The 14,501-nt window shown below is 42.7% G+C and overlaps 1 protein-coding gene across 1 annotated transcript in view; it reads right to left on the reverse strand.

The window, feature by feature from the left end:
- Positions 1 to 14,501, reverse strand: part of Coq6 (ubiquinone biosynthesis protein COQ6, mitochondrial) — a 63,592-nt gene that overhangs the window by 32,272 nt on the left and 16,819 nt on the right. The window contains exons 3-5 of the mRNA XM_068359213.1: positions 13,041 to 13,169; positions 9,859 to 9,963; positions 6,733 to 6,840 (exon numbers count right to left, since the gene is read on the reverse strand). Of these exons, the coding sequence (XP_068215314.1) occupies positions 6,733 to 6,840; positions 9,859 to 9,963; positions 13,041 to 13,169 (342 nt within the window). The remainder of the gene's footprint in view (positions 1 to 6,732; positions 6,841 to 9,858; positions 9,964 to 13,040; positions 13,170 to 14,501) is intronic.

The raw sequence follows: 14,501 nt of genomic DNA on the forward strand, positions 1-14,501 counted from the left end.
ACGTCGAATGACAAACCATGGATCTCTCCCACTCTCTTAGCGGACGCCAAGGCCAGCAAGAAGACGGCCTTGAGGGTGAGATCTTTGTCCACGATATCCTTCAAGGGTTCAAAGGGGGAACGACACATCATCTTCCGGACCTTGCCTAAGTCCCACTGGGGCACCTTTCCCGCCTGAGGGGGGCAAGACTGCTCGAAGCTTTTGACAAGCATCGCTATGTGTCTCGAGGCCCCCAGGTCGATGCCCTTCAGGAGGAAGACTTGGCCTAAGGCAGCCCGAACCCCTTTTATGGCTGGGATTGACATCCCTGCTTTGTCCCTGAGAAACACCAGAAAATCTGCTATGTCTGGGACAGAGGCCTTAAGAGGTCTAATGTGCCTCTCAGAGCACCACTTCGTGACGGAGGTCCATTTTGTCTGGTAGACCGCGGCTGACGACTTTCTCAGGAATAGAGACATTCTCTTAGCCGTGGAGGAAGAATATCCTTCTTTCTTCAGGAGCCGCTCTTTAGTCTTCAGTCGTGAAGACGTAGGGAGAGTGGGCTGTCGTGGAGCTTGAGAAAGTGAGGCTGGTGCAGAAGGTCTGACCTGGCGGACAGCGGCCACGGCGGTTGACTCGATAGGTCTTTTAGATCCGCGAACCACTCTCTCTCTCCGGCCACCAGGGCGCTACCAAAGTCATCTTTAGGTTTCGGGCCGTCTTTACTCTGTTGAGCACTTGTCTTATCAACGTGAAAAGGGGGAAAGGCGTACACATCCAGATTGTCCCACTTGTGCTGAAAAGAGTCTTCTAAGGCTGCTTTTGGGTCTGGTACAGGGGAGCAATAGACTGGGAGTTGGGCGTTGAGGTTGTTGCAAAGAGGTCAACCACCGGGGAACCCCAGCGTTGAATGAGCTTGGCTATTCCTGGGAGAAGGGACCATTCTGTCCCTACTATGTGGGCCATTCCGGTCAGGCCGTCGGCCAGAACGTTTTTCTTCCCGGGAATGAACCTTGCTAACATCACCACTTGATTTTCTTCCGCTCAATCTAGACTCTCTATGGTGAGATCGCACAACTCCTTCGATTACAAGTACCCTGCTTCTTTATGTATGCCACTACCGTGGCGTTGTCGCACATCCACGCCACGGTGTTCCCCTTTAGAAGACTTGCGAAGTGTAGGCACGCCTTCTGGACTGCTTCCAACTCCAGGACATTGATGTGGAGTTGCCACTCCCCTTCCAACCAGGTCTCTCGTGCCGTTTCGTCAAGGAGAAGGGCTCCCCATCCCTGGTTGGAGGCGTCTGTGAACAGTAGTAACTCGGGAGGGCCAGTCCCGAAGGTCGTCCCCTTGAGTGAGTTCGACTGGCAATGCCACCATTCTAGGGAGGGTCTCGTGTTTGGAAGTACTGGGATTAGCACCTGCTGTGAATCCGTCTGTCACCAGAGGTTCCTGAGATTCCATTGGATGGATCTGAGCTTTACCCTCCCTTGGGGAACTAGGTTCTCCAATGAGACCAGGTGACCTATCAGCCTCTGCCAGTCTTTTGCCCTCCTGGGGTGTTCTGACAGGAACGGCTGACTAATGTGCCTGAGGTTTCTTATCTTATCCTCCGAAGGGAAAATTTTTCCCCGAATGATGTCTAATGTCATTCCCAAGTAGTTCATTCCGGTGGATGGGGATAGATTTGACTACTTCGGGTTGATTACGCTCCCCAGATCCTTGCAAAACTGGAGGAGACTTCTCCCTTGTTCCTCCAAGAGGACCATTGAGGCGGAAAGAAGCCACCAGTCGTCCAGGTATCTGATAAGGCGGCTGCCTCGTTCGTGAGACCCCCACTGCGACAGCCGTGGAGAGACTCGTGAACACTTGGGGCGGTGTTGACAGACCAAAGAAAAGGGTACTGAATTGCAGGATCTGGGAACCCTATTTCACCCGGAGGAACTTCCGACCCGAGGTGTGGACCGGAATCTGGAAGTATGCGTCCTTGGGGTCGATGGTCATCATATAATCTTTCTCCCTCAAGGACAGCAGGACAGAATTCTGAGTGTCCATTTTGAAGTCCGTCTTCTTGACGAACCTGTTGAGAGCTGACAGATCTATAACCGGTCTCCACCCCCCGGTCGCTTTCTCCACCAGGAACAGGCGACTGTAGAAACCTGGCCCTGGGAGAAGAACTTCTTCCATGGCCCCCTTCTCTAGCATGGACGACACCTCCTCTTGAAGGGCGGTCCTCTTTAACGGGTCTTTGGGATCTAGCCATTCTATCCGGTTGGCCGGAAAAAGCGGGGGTGGTTCCGTTAGGAACGGAAGTCTGTAGCCCTTCTTTAGTACGGACACTGTCCAAGGTTCTGCTCCTTGGGCCTTCCATGCTTGCCAATGACGTCTGAGGCATCCTCCAACCCGAGGGTTGGGCGGGGATAGGGGGCCTCCCACTCTTATCTTCTTCTAGAGGGGCGGCCTGATCTGCCTCTCCTAGAGGTGGAGTAACCCGACCTGAAGGAGCTTGAGGGCGCTGGAGCTCCCCTGCGGGGGGGCTGAGGCGTTGCGGACCAGGAGGAAGAGGGGGGCTTCTCTCCTCGTAGTGCTGGTAGAGGCTTGTGGTGTCGCGGCACTATCTGAGACGGACTTCTTATAGGGCGGTCTCCTAGGAGTCGTAGGTCTGGGGACGTTAGCCTCCTTCTTTTTCAAGACCTTCTCCATTATGGCTTCTAGTTCCTTCCGAGGAAACAGAGACTCTCCCCACAGGGGAAAGCTGCGAATGGCTCGTGTCTCCCTGTCTGGTACCTTCCAAGACACCTTCGCCAGAACAGTGTCTCGCTTCCAGAGCACCCAGTTAGCTGTTAGTGCGAGAGACTGATATGTCAATAACCTAAGGGTTTTACCCCCGGAGGTAATGAGGTCCCTCCGTAGGCCTTGCTGGACAGGGTCCTCGGGGTCAAAGGAGGCTTGTACACCTTCCAAAGTGGAAGCCCACCAGTCCAGCCAAGAGGAGACATTTACTAAGTCCCTCGACATTTTCTCCATCATGGAGGCTTCTGCTGGCGAGAACCAGACTGGGGCCGAAGAGGCTCTACCGTCTGAAACGCCTTGACTAAGGATGTCTACTGCTGACTCCACCTTAAAGGTTGGGGGGCCTCGGCATTGCTGGCCACTACCTTGCCGACATACTCCTGCTCTAGGACTAGATCTCGGGTTAGAGGAAGTGCTAGGGACGTCTTAGGTTGGGAGGGAGTCTGCATGATCCTCAAAAGGCTTGACTTCCAGGAAACTTCATCCGTAGTCGCAGGTTCCGGTATTTGTGGTGCCTTCTGAAAAGGCTAACCACTCTCCTATAGACAGAGTCCTCCGTCAGGGAGCCCTCCTCTCCGTCAGCCGAGGTCTCGGCTTGGGGCCGGGGAGCTGGGTTACCGGGCACGCCGACTGGACGTCTAGCTCTTTGGGGCCAGGGGCGCCGTCCTGCCGAGGTACTGGATTTCATCTGCGGGGACGTCCGCACCAAGGGCCTGGGTTAACGCAGTCAACGCTGGTTCAGCGGGGACTCTCGTCCGCCCAAGGGCTCTGGGTGCCGAGGATGCGGTTCCCGTGGGCAGACCCGACAGCGGGAACCGTTCCTTCTGACCCGAAGGCCGCACCAGCTGGGCTGGTTCGGCCAGGCCGCCCGACAAGAAGCGCGTTTCCCCCGCTGGGCGGGGTTAACCGGAGGCTTCGGAGACTTACGCTTACCTGTAGAGTCCTTCCTACGGCTTAATCTCGAGGAGCCGGGTCACCGGGCACTCCCCGGGCGCTTCGGTTCTGGAATACCAGGCACTCCCTTGCGGTGGTACCGGTCTTCCCCGGCGGGGAGCTCCACATCAGGTTCGGGGGTCAGAACCGGCATCGCCGTACCGTCGAGGACTACTGTTCGTGTATTCTCTCTGGGGGACGCGGACGCGGATCCCCGTGGGCTGACCCGACGGAGGGAACCGTTCCTTTTAAGTCCGAGGGCCGAACCAGCTGTGCTGATTCGGCCAGGCTGCCCGTAAAGAAGCCCGGTTACACCCGCTGGCGGGGTGAACCGGAAGCTTCGCGGTCTTACGCCTGCCTGAAGAGGCCTTCTCGCATTTCTCCCTGCGAGGGTTATATCTGCGTCTGGAGGATGGCCTTCGTGGTGAGAAAAAACCCTGGGTTGCCGGTCCGGGGAACACTGCAATACAGACCTGGGAGGCTCCTTCTAGGCGAGGCCCTCGGCTGCAGAAGAGACTGAAAAATACGCCAAGAGACTGGAGAAGAATTAGGGACATTTTTCCCCACATGGGGTCATCAGAGGAGACGTGGCCTGCTTGCACCAGGACTCCGTCTCCCCACACACTCTCGAAAGTAGTACTTACCTCGAACTATTTCTTAAGAGTTATCTTCTCCACAATAAACCAACCTCGTCTCCTACTCTGGGTAGGAGAGGGTGGTAGGGAAGCTCTGTCAGGCGAGACGCCCGGCGCTAGTCTTCTTAGGCGAACCCTTCGTCGCCTACTTCTTCTTGGTGCTATACCGCACCCACTCAAACTCCTGGGGAAGAGCAATGGGCACTTCCCCGCAACTGACTTACCTCGTCCCCTACTCTGGGTAGGGGAAGATGGCTGTATAAGAATCTCTATTCGACGAGGCATCGGGAATTAAGTGGCGAGGAGAGGCTCGTCTTCCTATGAGCCTCTTGGATGTATTCTTCCTCTTGGTGCCGAAGTGCACTCACTGCACTACGTTCCAGGACTAGTAGTCCTGACACGTGGTTGAAGGGGAACATAAGCTGCCCCTACACGGCTAACACCGAGGATAAGGGGAGGAAGAATGATTTATTGTAAAATTGTTCCCTTCAGCTATTAATTCCTTGAAGAAAATCAAGGAATACTGTTCCATAATGCACACAACGCATGACACAAGCACTTAAGGAAATGAATTAAACACCGGGTAAGCACACGGTTGAAAAGTGAACGCACAGGAACACTTGGGAAAGCACACTGCGAAAAAACACAAGTCCCCACGCTGGGAACACGTGGAACACTAAACGCGCACAAAGGATCGAGAGAGACGAGAGTGAGGTGTGAACACCTCACGACCAAGGAACTTAATGAGGAGAATGACCCAGAGAAGCAGTGACCTGACCTAATCCTGCCCTCGGGGCACATTCCTTGGCGGCGGGGGTAGGCCTATGTAGAGAACGGAGTAGGGGGGTAACGGCGCGAAAAACCTTGATCGAGAAAGCGAGATCACAAGTGACTCCAAAAGAAAGTAGTTCTTGGTAAGTATTTTGTGTTGGAACAAATAACAATTAAATTGGCTTGCTATGATTCCTCATCTCATTTTGTAAGGATAAAATGGGGGCTTAGTTTGGCTCTTGAATTTAAGACTGTCTTTATGGCCACCAAGCGAAAACATGCAACTCTTGCATGTAAGCTTCATGTCACATTGAGTTAGAACATTTGCAACATCCTCTAAAATGTTAACCCGACTGTGGAAAGGTGGAGCTTTCACAATAGGAGGATCTGGAACAAATTGATAAATCATGGCTTGCATACAAGTACTGTGTACCATTATTGCCCTTACAAGACGGTACACTAGAACCTCTAAGCAAAACATAGATGTTAGCTAGGGTTTGCAGTAAGGAAGATTAGGATAGATAGCATGTCTCAAGCTGAAGAGCAACATTACCACTACAGCCTAACTTCAGAAGCCTAGTCGTCCCTGTAATCTCCCCTAATTTGAAATCTACTTATCTCTTATATTTATGAACCTGTTTAGCCAATAGCCTAACATTATTCCATAAAATTGTCTGGAATGTTTACATATTCTGAACATCTATGGCATAAGTCAAATGTTTGCTTGCGACATGTGATGCAAATGGAATGGCAATCTTTATCCTCTTACCAATGACCTACTCGTAGTTGAACAATTAATGCACAAGCTCACTTCACAACCAGAAGACATCCCTAATTAAGCTAAAGCTAACTAACACTAGTATAAACTAATAGTAAACAACTCCCATCTGGCAAAGCTGAGAGAGCTTCTGACTGCAATGATCTCAATGAGTACAATGAAGGCTGAATCATGCTTTTTGCTATACAAAGGCATACCTACAGCAATAATACAGTATACTAAGGGGGAATGGCAATTTGGAGTGAGAAAAAAATAAGATATTTAAAGTTTAATGAGAGATGTCAACACAAGCAAAGCTTAAAGGATGAAGCCAGTTTATCCTCAGGTGAGTTTCATAGAAACAATTACCCTACCTTCTTCAGTCTTTAAACTAGAGGGGCACTAAGTAGAGAGCATGCCTTCGTCATGTCAAGCAGTCTTATTTTGCTCTTAATTCCATAGTGTAATTGTACTAGGATATATTTTCTTCAAAATCTAATGGACTTGTCCTTGGGTTACACATCACATATCCTCTAAGTTTTGTTAAAATTGGTTCCGTAGTTTTTGTGTAATGTTGTCCACAAACAAAAAATAAACTAAAAAAATATTTTCCACTTACTGAACATTGCAATAATTTTCAAAGTACTGCTGCATATTTCTACTTTGATGTACTTTATCCAAAATATTAGATTCATCCTTGGGTTATACCCAACAAGACAACCAAGTTTGTTCAAAACTGGTACAGTAATTTTTTAATAAAAATAAATAAACAAATAATAAATTTCATGGGTGAATTTTGGCAAAGGCAACAATATGAATCTTACATCATTAAAGATTTGTACATGACTAATGCTATGAACATACCTCTGATAATTGTAGAGTTGCTACTATTCCCATCTGATCATAATCCCATGACAAATACTGTGTTCCCATGGCTTGTCTTACCAGAGATTTAACACCATCAGCACCAACCTGTAGTAAATTTATAATATAATGCTTGAATTAAAAAAAAATATGCTAACCTTCAAAATCATACAACAAACTGTATGGATTGGACAAATATCAACAGTATATTATTGAATAAAAAATCACTTGGTAAACTGCAAAGATAAAGGTGTAGTCTGTCCTTTATGGTTTTGCCTCATTAAGGCTTATTAGGTATATAGTATTTGTAAGATGATAGCAGATTGTATGTGCTTTTTCATGTTTATTATGCGATTATGAAGTACATAAAGTTCCTTTATAGGGGCAAAATCTAACCTACGTAAAAATTCACCATGCACCAGGTCTCCTGGAAACATTTAATTACCTAGGAAGAGTTATTACTGTAATCTAATCCTCCAATATTATAAACTCGGTATCAATATTATATGTATCAGTTGGGGATTATTGAAGGTTTAGTAATCATACATCAGCTTATGAAACTGCTTAGGGCTGCTCTGGGCATTAGGTTAGTTCTAAATGTTTATGTTCATATTATTTATTGCATTTTGAAGGGCCATAGATTTAAGGTGGATATTAGATGCCTAATTTCTCCTGATGACAATATTAATGGTAGCAGTTCCTCATGAATGGCTTTATTAGAAATCAGCTTAATGAGTAAAACTTCAGTCTTATATACAATACAATATACTTCATATTCTACGAGTCAACAACAGTTAAGGAGGTATCCAATTTGTACAACATTCATATTTATTCTCAAGTGATTCCTAATTCTTTCCTATCACTTTTATTTCTTAATTCTAATTAAAAGTTCCGACAATCTTTTATGATTTTTTTCCATTTAACAGTCCTACAATGAATTACTATATCCATCTAAAATATACCAATAAACTCCTGTATACATCAATAAATACAGTAGTTTCCCATTTCCTTATTCATAAACAAAATTCTGAAAGGGAACTATAGCTGAAAGACTCCACACATGCCTATTTTCAAACAAGGGTAAGACAAGCAGATGTATTTCCTGTGTTCTTAATGATTGGTAAGATTTGTTCTGGCAAATAATAACTAAAGGGTTTTAGTTAAGGCAGTAAAATACTTAGCCCTTACCATTTACCAACATGCATGACTCTGATTGCATGGTTCTCAATTGCATGGATCCTGAACATTTGGCTTCTGATCATATAGTTCCAAATTGCGCGATATCCTATAGCAGTGTGCGGTCAATCACATGGGAAATGACGATCATGGAGAACAATCACGAGGAATACTGTCTTGCCTAGAGAGACCGCAATCAGAATGTTTCCTTGATTATAAAACATGAATGGAAGACCACAAAGAAACTTCAGCACTCATGAAGGAAAGATCTCATAATCCGTAAAACCAATAAGAACGGTCATAGGTTCTTCTTTCCCTGGTATCAAGGAATAGAAAAGCTGGAATGAAGCAGCACAGAAAGTTATTAAAGAACAAGGACAAGAAATACAATTGTAAGGTGTCTGATTGAGAGATGTTTAAATAGCACGTAGAAGTACTATCCCATAGTGACTGATCGTGACTGATCATGCCTGAATTACACCAGCAATGGCCGGGCACAGAGACCAGTAGCAAATAGAAGACCTGAATCAAAGAAAACATGTGGGCCAAGATCATGCCTGTGTTGATCAGCAGGGACGAGGCGGTCTGAAAATGTCAATACATTTTCACTGCTTGATGATTGCACACTCCACCCTGCTCCTTCTGCTGTGCTATTGTCTCTGGAACCCTCTGAAGAGAAGGGACAAGGGCAGTGCCTATCATCCTGATGAAGGATGCGTACAGTTGGTTTCATACACAACCGAATAATAATAGCAGGTGTGAGAATACCGGTACCAAGTACCAAAATATATCTGGTACAGAGACGTTCCCCATATGAAAACTAGTCTCAAATATGAAGCATAACTCTTGGAGATTCTCTCAATATTCTTCTAAGTGTTGGAGTCACTGAAGTGCACTATGAATATCCCGGGGTAGCAGGGGTATGAAAGTGGCTGTTAACATCATGACTAGTACCATGTAACGAAAACGTATTCCTGAGGACAGAGATGTTCCCAAAACAAACCTCTCACTCTGCATACGAGGCGAGAGCATACTAGATCAAAGATCATATTTCCAAGAAGGAATGCTGTTGGTACGTAGCAGATCCTTGATGTCATTAAAGTGTCCTAGGAACATCCTGGTGTAGAAGAAGGACAAGTACAACTCCTAATGTCCAGACCAGTTGCTTGTGTTTAGTCTTACAAGAAATTAGGACTTCAAGAAGGCACGTGAGCTCGTGTATCTTGTACCGAGGCCCATACCAGGAAGAGGAGGATTTTGGTGCAATACTGGTCCTACCATTATATCATGCAGAGGAGTTGACAATGCCCACTGCAACTCTGCCCAATCAGCTGTCCTGTATCTCAGTGACATCTTCCTTCTCTTCAGGACAGTATATGCCCTAGGAACGAACAGGTAATATGAAGAGGTGAATTGGTAGTTACTTGGTGACTCAAAGGCAACAATATCCTGTAAAAAACAGGAAAGTACCGATCATGTGGTTCCCAATAATGTGGTTCCTGGGCTACCCCTCTACTGCTGTCCTGGCCATCACTCTCTTCTCAGCATCTACCTACAGAGCGGTTTTGGCAGATAGTTTGAAGGAGAGCGGGTAGGACACCAGGGGATTGGAAAAAATTTCTTGTTGTTTTATTTTGTGGGCTTTAGGTTGGCCTTACACTTATTACCTTCTTCTACTCAGAGTTATGTATGTAAATAATAGATCCTAATTTAAAAATTACATGGTATATTATTTCCAATGAAACCTAATGGGTTTTTTTTTACGTACTGTATATAAATAGAATAGCAAATTCATGATAAATTGATGTATAAAATATTGGCAAAAATCAATTTAAAATACTAATGATCTTGACATAAAGTATATTTGAGACTATCACATACTCTTAATTACACGAATATCAAGAGTGCGTGACTACAAAATAATTTTAATGAAAAAATAGTTTTCCTTACCAATAATTCAGTAGTTACACTATCGCCACCCTCAAGATGAATTTCCACCAACCCATCAATACTCTTTGGCAGTGAGTAGCCCTCAACTTTAGAACTGTATTCCACCTGGAAAATTTTTTTAACATTAAGAGCTAATCCATTTAATCTGTACTAACAATAATTTGAAATGTAATACTGTATACTTTTATGAAAGGGGCAAAATTTAATCAAGTTACAGTACAACACCAATATACATGGAATTTTAAATAAGAATATATGATGTGTTGTTGCTTCAATGTAACATTCTAAAAAATAATATCAATGATAATTAATAATAATAATAATAATAATAATAATAATAATAATAATAATAATAATAACAATAATAATAATAATAACAATAATAATAATAATAATGATGTCAGAACATTGGTTATTTTCTAAAATTACACATTATTGATTATCATCAAGCAACCTAAACATCTAAGATGATGTTTTCCTTACATGCATATTACTATCATTAACAGTAAATTCCAAAGCTGCCTAGTAACTTATCTAGGGCTACAATTTATAAAGGAATTGAATAATCAATTAGCTAATTATGAAACAAGAAAATTAAATATTTTCTGATCGATTTAATTTCAAACACTAAACGAGTTGTATTCTTGAAAAGGGTTGTGTGCCTAACAGAAACCATTGTACATACATACATGCATATACCATGGCACTTCCCCCAATTTTGGGGGGTAGCCGACATCAACAAAGAAACAAAAACAAAAAGGGGACCTCTACTCTCTACGTTCCTCCCAGCCTAACAAGGGATTCAACCGAGTTCAGCTGGTACTGCTAGGGTGTCACAGCCCACCCTCCCACATTATCCACCACAGATGAAGCTTCATAATGCTGAATCCCCTACTGCTGCTACCTCCGCGGTCATCTAAGGCATCGACAGAAACCATTGTACAGTATATAAATTGAGAAACCCTCTTTTCTCAGTGTTGAACATCTACATTGTATTTCAGTGTTTAACACCATTTGCATTGCATGTGAATAAATAGTTATCTACTGTAATTCTTACCATTCATATGCTTATTTGTTTCTAGAACAACCATTAAACAATAAACTTGACTGACGAGTTTCCCCAAAATATGATGTCAATATAAAAAGAAAAACAGAGCAGAATACAGAATACCATAGGAGGAATTTTGAATAAAAGGTACAGTCATAAGCATATACTGTAATAGAATTGATCAGTGAATACCTGTTTCCTGATGTGAGCTTATATTTTCCATTAAAAAAATATATCTAACTCCCTACGACTGATTATGTAATGATTTTGTTTTTGCAACTTCTATTATGAATCATTATTTGAAAAACTTATTAGAAACACAGAATACAGTAACTGTCCAATCAAGATGAAAGTTAATTCTGTATTACAAGGAATATAATTCAAAACTATGCTTAGAAATAGCATATTCCTTGGACTGGTGGTTTTTAATGCTAAGTGAAGGTGTAATCAATTATCAATAACAGTGTGTAACTTAGTGTTGCAACTCACTAATGCAGACTTCCCCACCCTATACTGTACTTCAGCTCATCAAACACTCAATTTGTCCATCAATTTCTTTACCTATACATTCATTTTCTTTACTTTCATTTATAGTACAGTATACCATGTTCATTATTTTTAATACTGTAATTCTCCTTTATACCTAAATTGCTTTGTATAGGTTATAAATATTACAATTACGTAATATTGAGTTGGTGGGGGGATTAATTTTATGGCTTTATTTACAATTGAGGAAGAGCCTTGGTAAATAGATAGATTTATAGTTTTTAATTAGCTAAGGACATATTCCTATTTATAATGTTATTGGTGAGCAATAAATCACCATATGTTTTCTTTTTAAGGAACATAACCCAATCATACAGTGATGAAAGTATACACTCTACCAACATATAAATAAAGAACTAAAGCAATTGTAATGAAGCCCCAAAATATCAATAAAAACAAAAGGAAATTGTGCCTAAGCATATCTAAAAACACAAGACTTCACACGCAAGATTATGGAAGACCCCAGTAACGAGGCTATGACCCAACCAAAGGTTAAAATTATATAACTGCCTATTTTAGGGAGTTAAATATGTCAGGTGATAGAGGACCGTGCCTTTATAAAACTACACACACTTCTCTTATCTCAATGCTGAATACAAACATGACTCCTGTATACAGTACTTCCAATTTGTAACATCTGACAGCAGACATCTTTTATGAATTACTGTGTTTAGCCATTCCAGATTTTTTGTACATGGCAAAATTCAGTTCGTTTCAAAGTTAATTGTAAGAAAAAGTCTGGAAAATAACTTGCATATTTCACCAAAGGGTATAATTATACTACTTTACATCATTTATCTGAAATAATTAATATTAAGTTAATTTTCTTTTAAATAGTAACTCACTTTTCACCACCTTTAAAAAGATTTACATATTCTAACTTCTAATTCCCAGTCCAAAAATCTTTGCCAAATACTGTATAATTGAAAATGTGGATTTGAGGTGTCCATTAATAGTGATATTCATTGTACATTTCTAGTGATTTGCTTAGAGTAGACTGAAGCCTAACTACACTATAATACATGCCTTTAAGGATCTTGCTCATCATGTTTCTTCTTCACGGTTCATTATAATTTCAGTCTGAAATATCAACCTTTACTGTCTCATTATAGGAAAATCACTTTATTTATATGTTTTAGAACTGAAGCAATGCTTTTGACTGGAACAGTTTTTGTTCAAATTTCATGGGATCATCTCTACTGGGTACTCCCTTGACAACTGAGACTTTTAGATTTCCACTCTCTACTTCTTAAGGATAGGGATAGCAAAAAAATTGACTACTGCAGAAAAGAAGCAACACTGTCTCTGTCAAGATAAGTTACAGAGCAAGTCCCTATCAAGGTAGCAAAATAACTAACTGGCCAAGCCACTGAGATTAGTAAGGAACAGCACACAAAACCAACCTTTTATAACTTATTACTACCTGCTAACAACATAAAAAATAAAATAAAGTTATCAATCATAATGAGTATGTTATACAGTAATGCCAACAGTTTGTAAGCATATTGCATTAACTGGCTTACAATTCAGTCAATACAACACAAAAGGAAATCAAATAATTATTTTACAGTGAATATTTCCAACGTACCTGAACTCGATCCGGGATCTTTGACCTGAGCGCTTCCAATATAACATCATTTTCTACGATATGAGCCAAGCATCCTTCTTCAGGATTCTCTTCAAAGCATATCATTGCCTCTGAGCAAGCTTCCCAAACCTTATTGAAGAGTAACAATAGTCAGACAAAATCATTATCAAAAGAGTATGTTATGACAAAAATTCTCAACTACAGTTACTTTATTCTTAATCCTTAGAACAAACTGGTAAACTCAAATTTAAATCAAGTCAGCTGTTAAACACAATCTTCACTTGTTAATATCCAACAGAACAGAAAAAAAATACTGAGAATTTTTTCAAAGTAATTTATATTCTTCTAGCTATGGAAACTTTTCATGTTAAAAAAAAGGGAATGTCTGCAATGTAGCTGAAATGGCCGCTGAAATCCTTAACGAGTTAATGAGGTGGTTAAGTCTTGTCTAAGAATTTGTACTTTTGACCTTCAGCACAGGACAGAGAGGGGTAGTTGAGGAGGGAAGTTTAACATTTAAAGGCTCAAGTTTGTATAGCTAAGGATATAAAAATTTATTAAAGTAATATGACAAATTCGAAGATAATTTGTATTTTTCCTAACCATACAAACCTTAGCTATTTACAAAGGGTTATTACTTTAAGCGTAGCTGAAAGGCGAGCCATTAGAATTTAACGAGGGTGTATTACCCCCGCGCTAGTTAGCGGGGGGGGTAGGGGAGTGGTAGCTAGCTACCCCTCCTCCCCCTCACACACAGGTGAATACTCACTTTCACTTAGAGGTAGGACTTGTCTTGGGGGACAGGGCTGGCGGGCAAATATGTGTAAATAGCTAAGGTTTGTATGGTTAGGAAAAATACAAATTATCTTCGAATTTGTCATTTGTTCCGTAACCGAAATACAAACCACGCTATTTACAAAGGGTGACTTATCCCTTAGGAAGGGTGGAAAGTCCCCAGCCATACTGGCTTTGGCTTTACCCGGGGACTCAGAATCCGAGTGAGTCGCACTCGAGAAAAGGAGTCCCTGCACCTCACAAGTTCCTTGCTCCGCAAGGAACCATGTGGCCTACGTAAGCTTGTGTGTGAAGGAAGAAGTGTGACTCGTCCTAGGCAGTTGACCTGGGGTTCCAGAAGGAACTCTGGGTTAGGACGTTCCCAATACCACCTCGTCAGGGTATGGGGGACGCGACAGTATTGACTCAATACTCGGAACACAAGGAAGCATGGTTTACCTGCAGAGGTTCGAGGTCAGCTATGCAGAGACCAGGATGCTGCTTCCCCGTAGAGGGGATGATGAAGAAAGAAGTAAGGGCCAGACATACTTCTTTCGTTCATGCAGACTAAAACCTGATAACAATGCCCTCAACCTTCTGCTACCTGTCCAAAAGGGAGCCTGAGGTTAGACCAGCTGTTGTGTAGCCACCACAGAGCGATAGAAAACGTATCGAGACTCCTGTGGG

Source organism: Palaemon carinicauda, chromosome 35, assembly GCF_036898095.1.
Source record: "Palaemon carinicauda isolate YSFRI2023 chromosome 35, ASM3689809v2, whole genome shotgun sequence".
Lineage (NCBI taxonomy): Eukaryota > Metazoa > Arthropoda > Malacostraca > Decapoda > Palaemonidae > Palaemon > Palaemon carinicauda.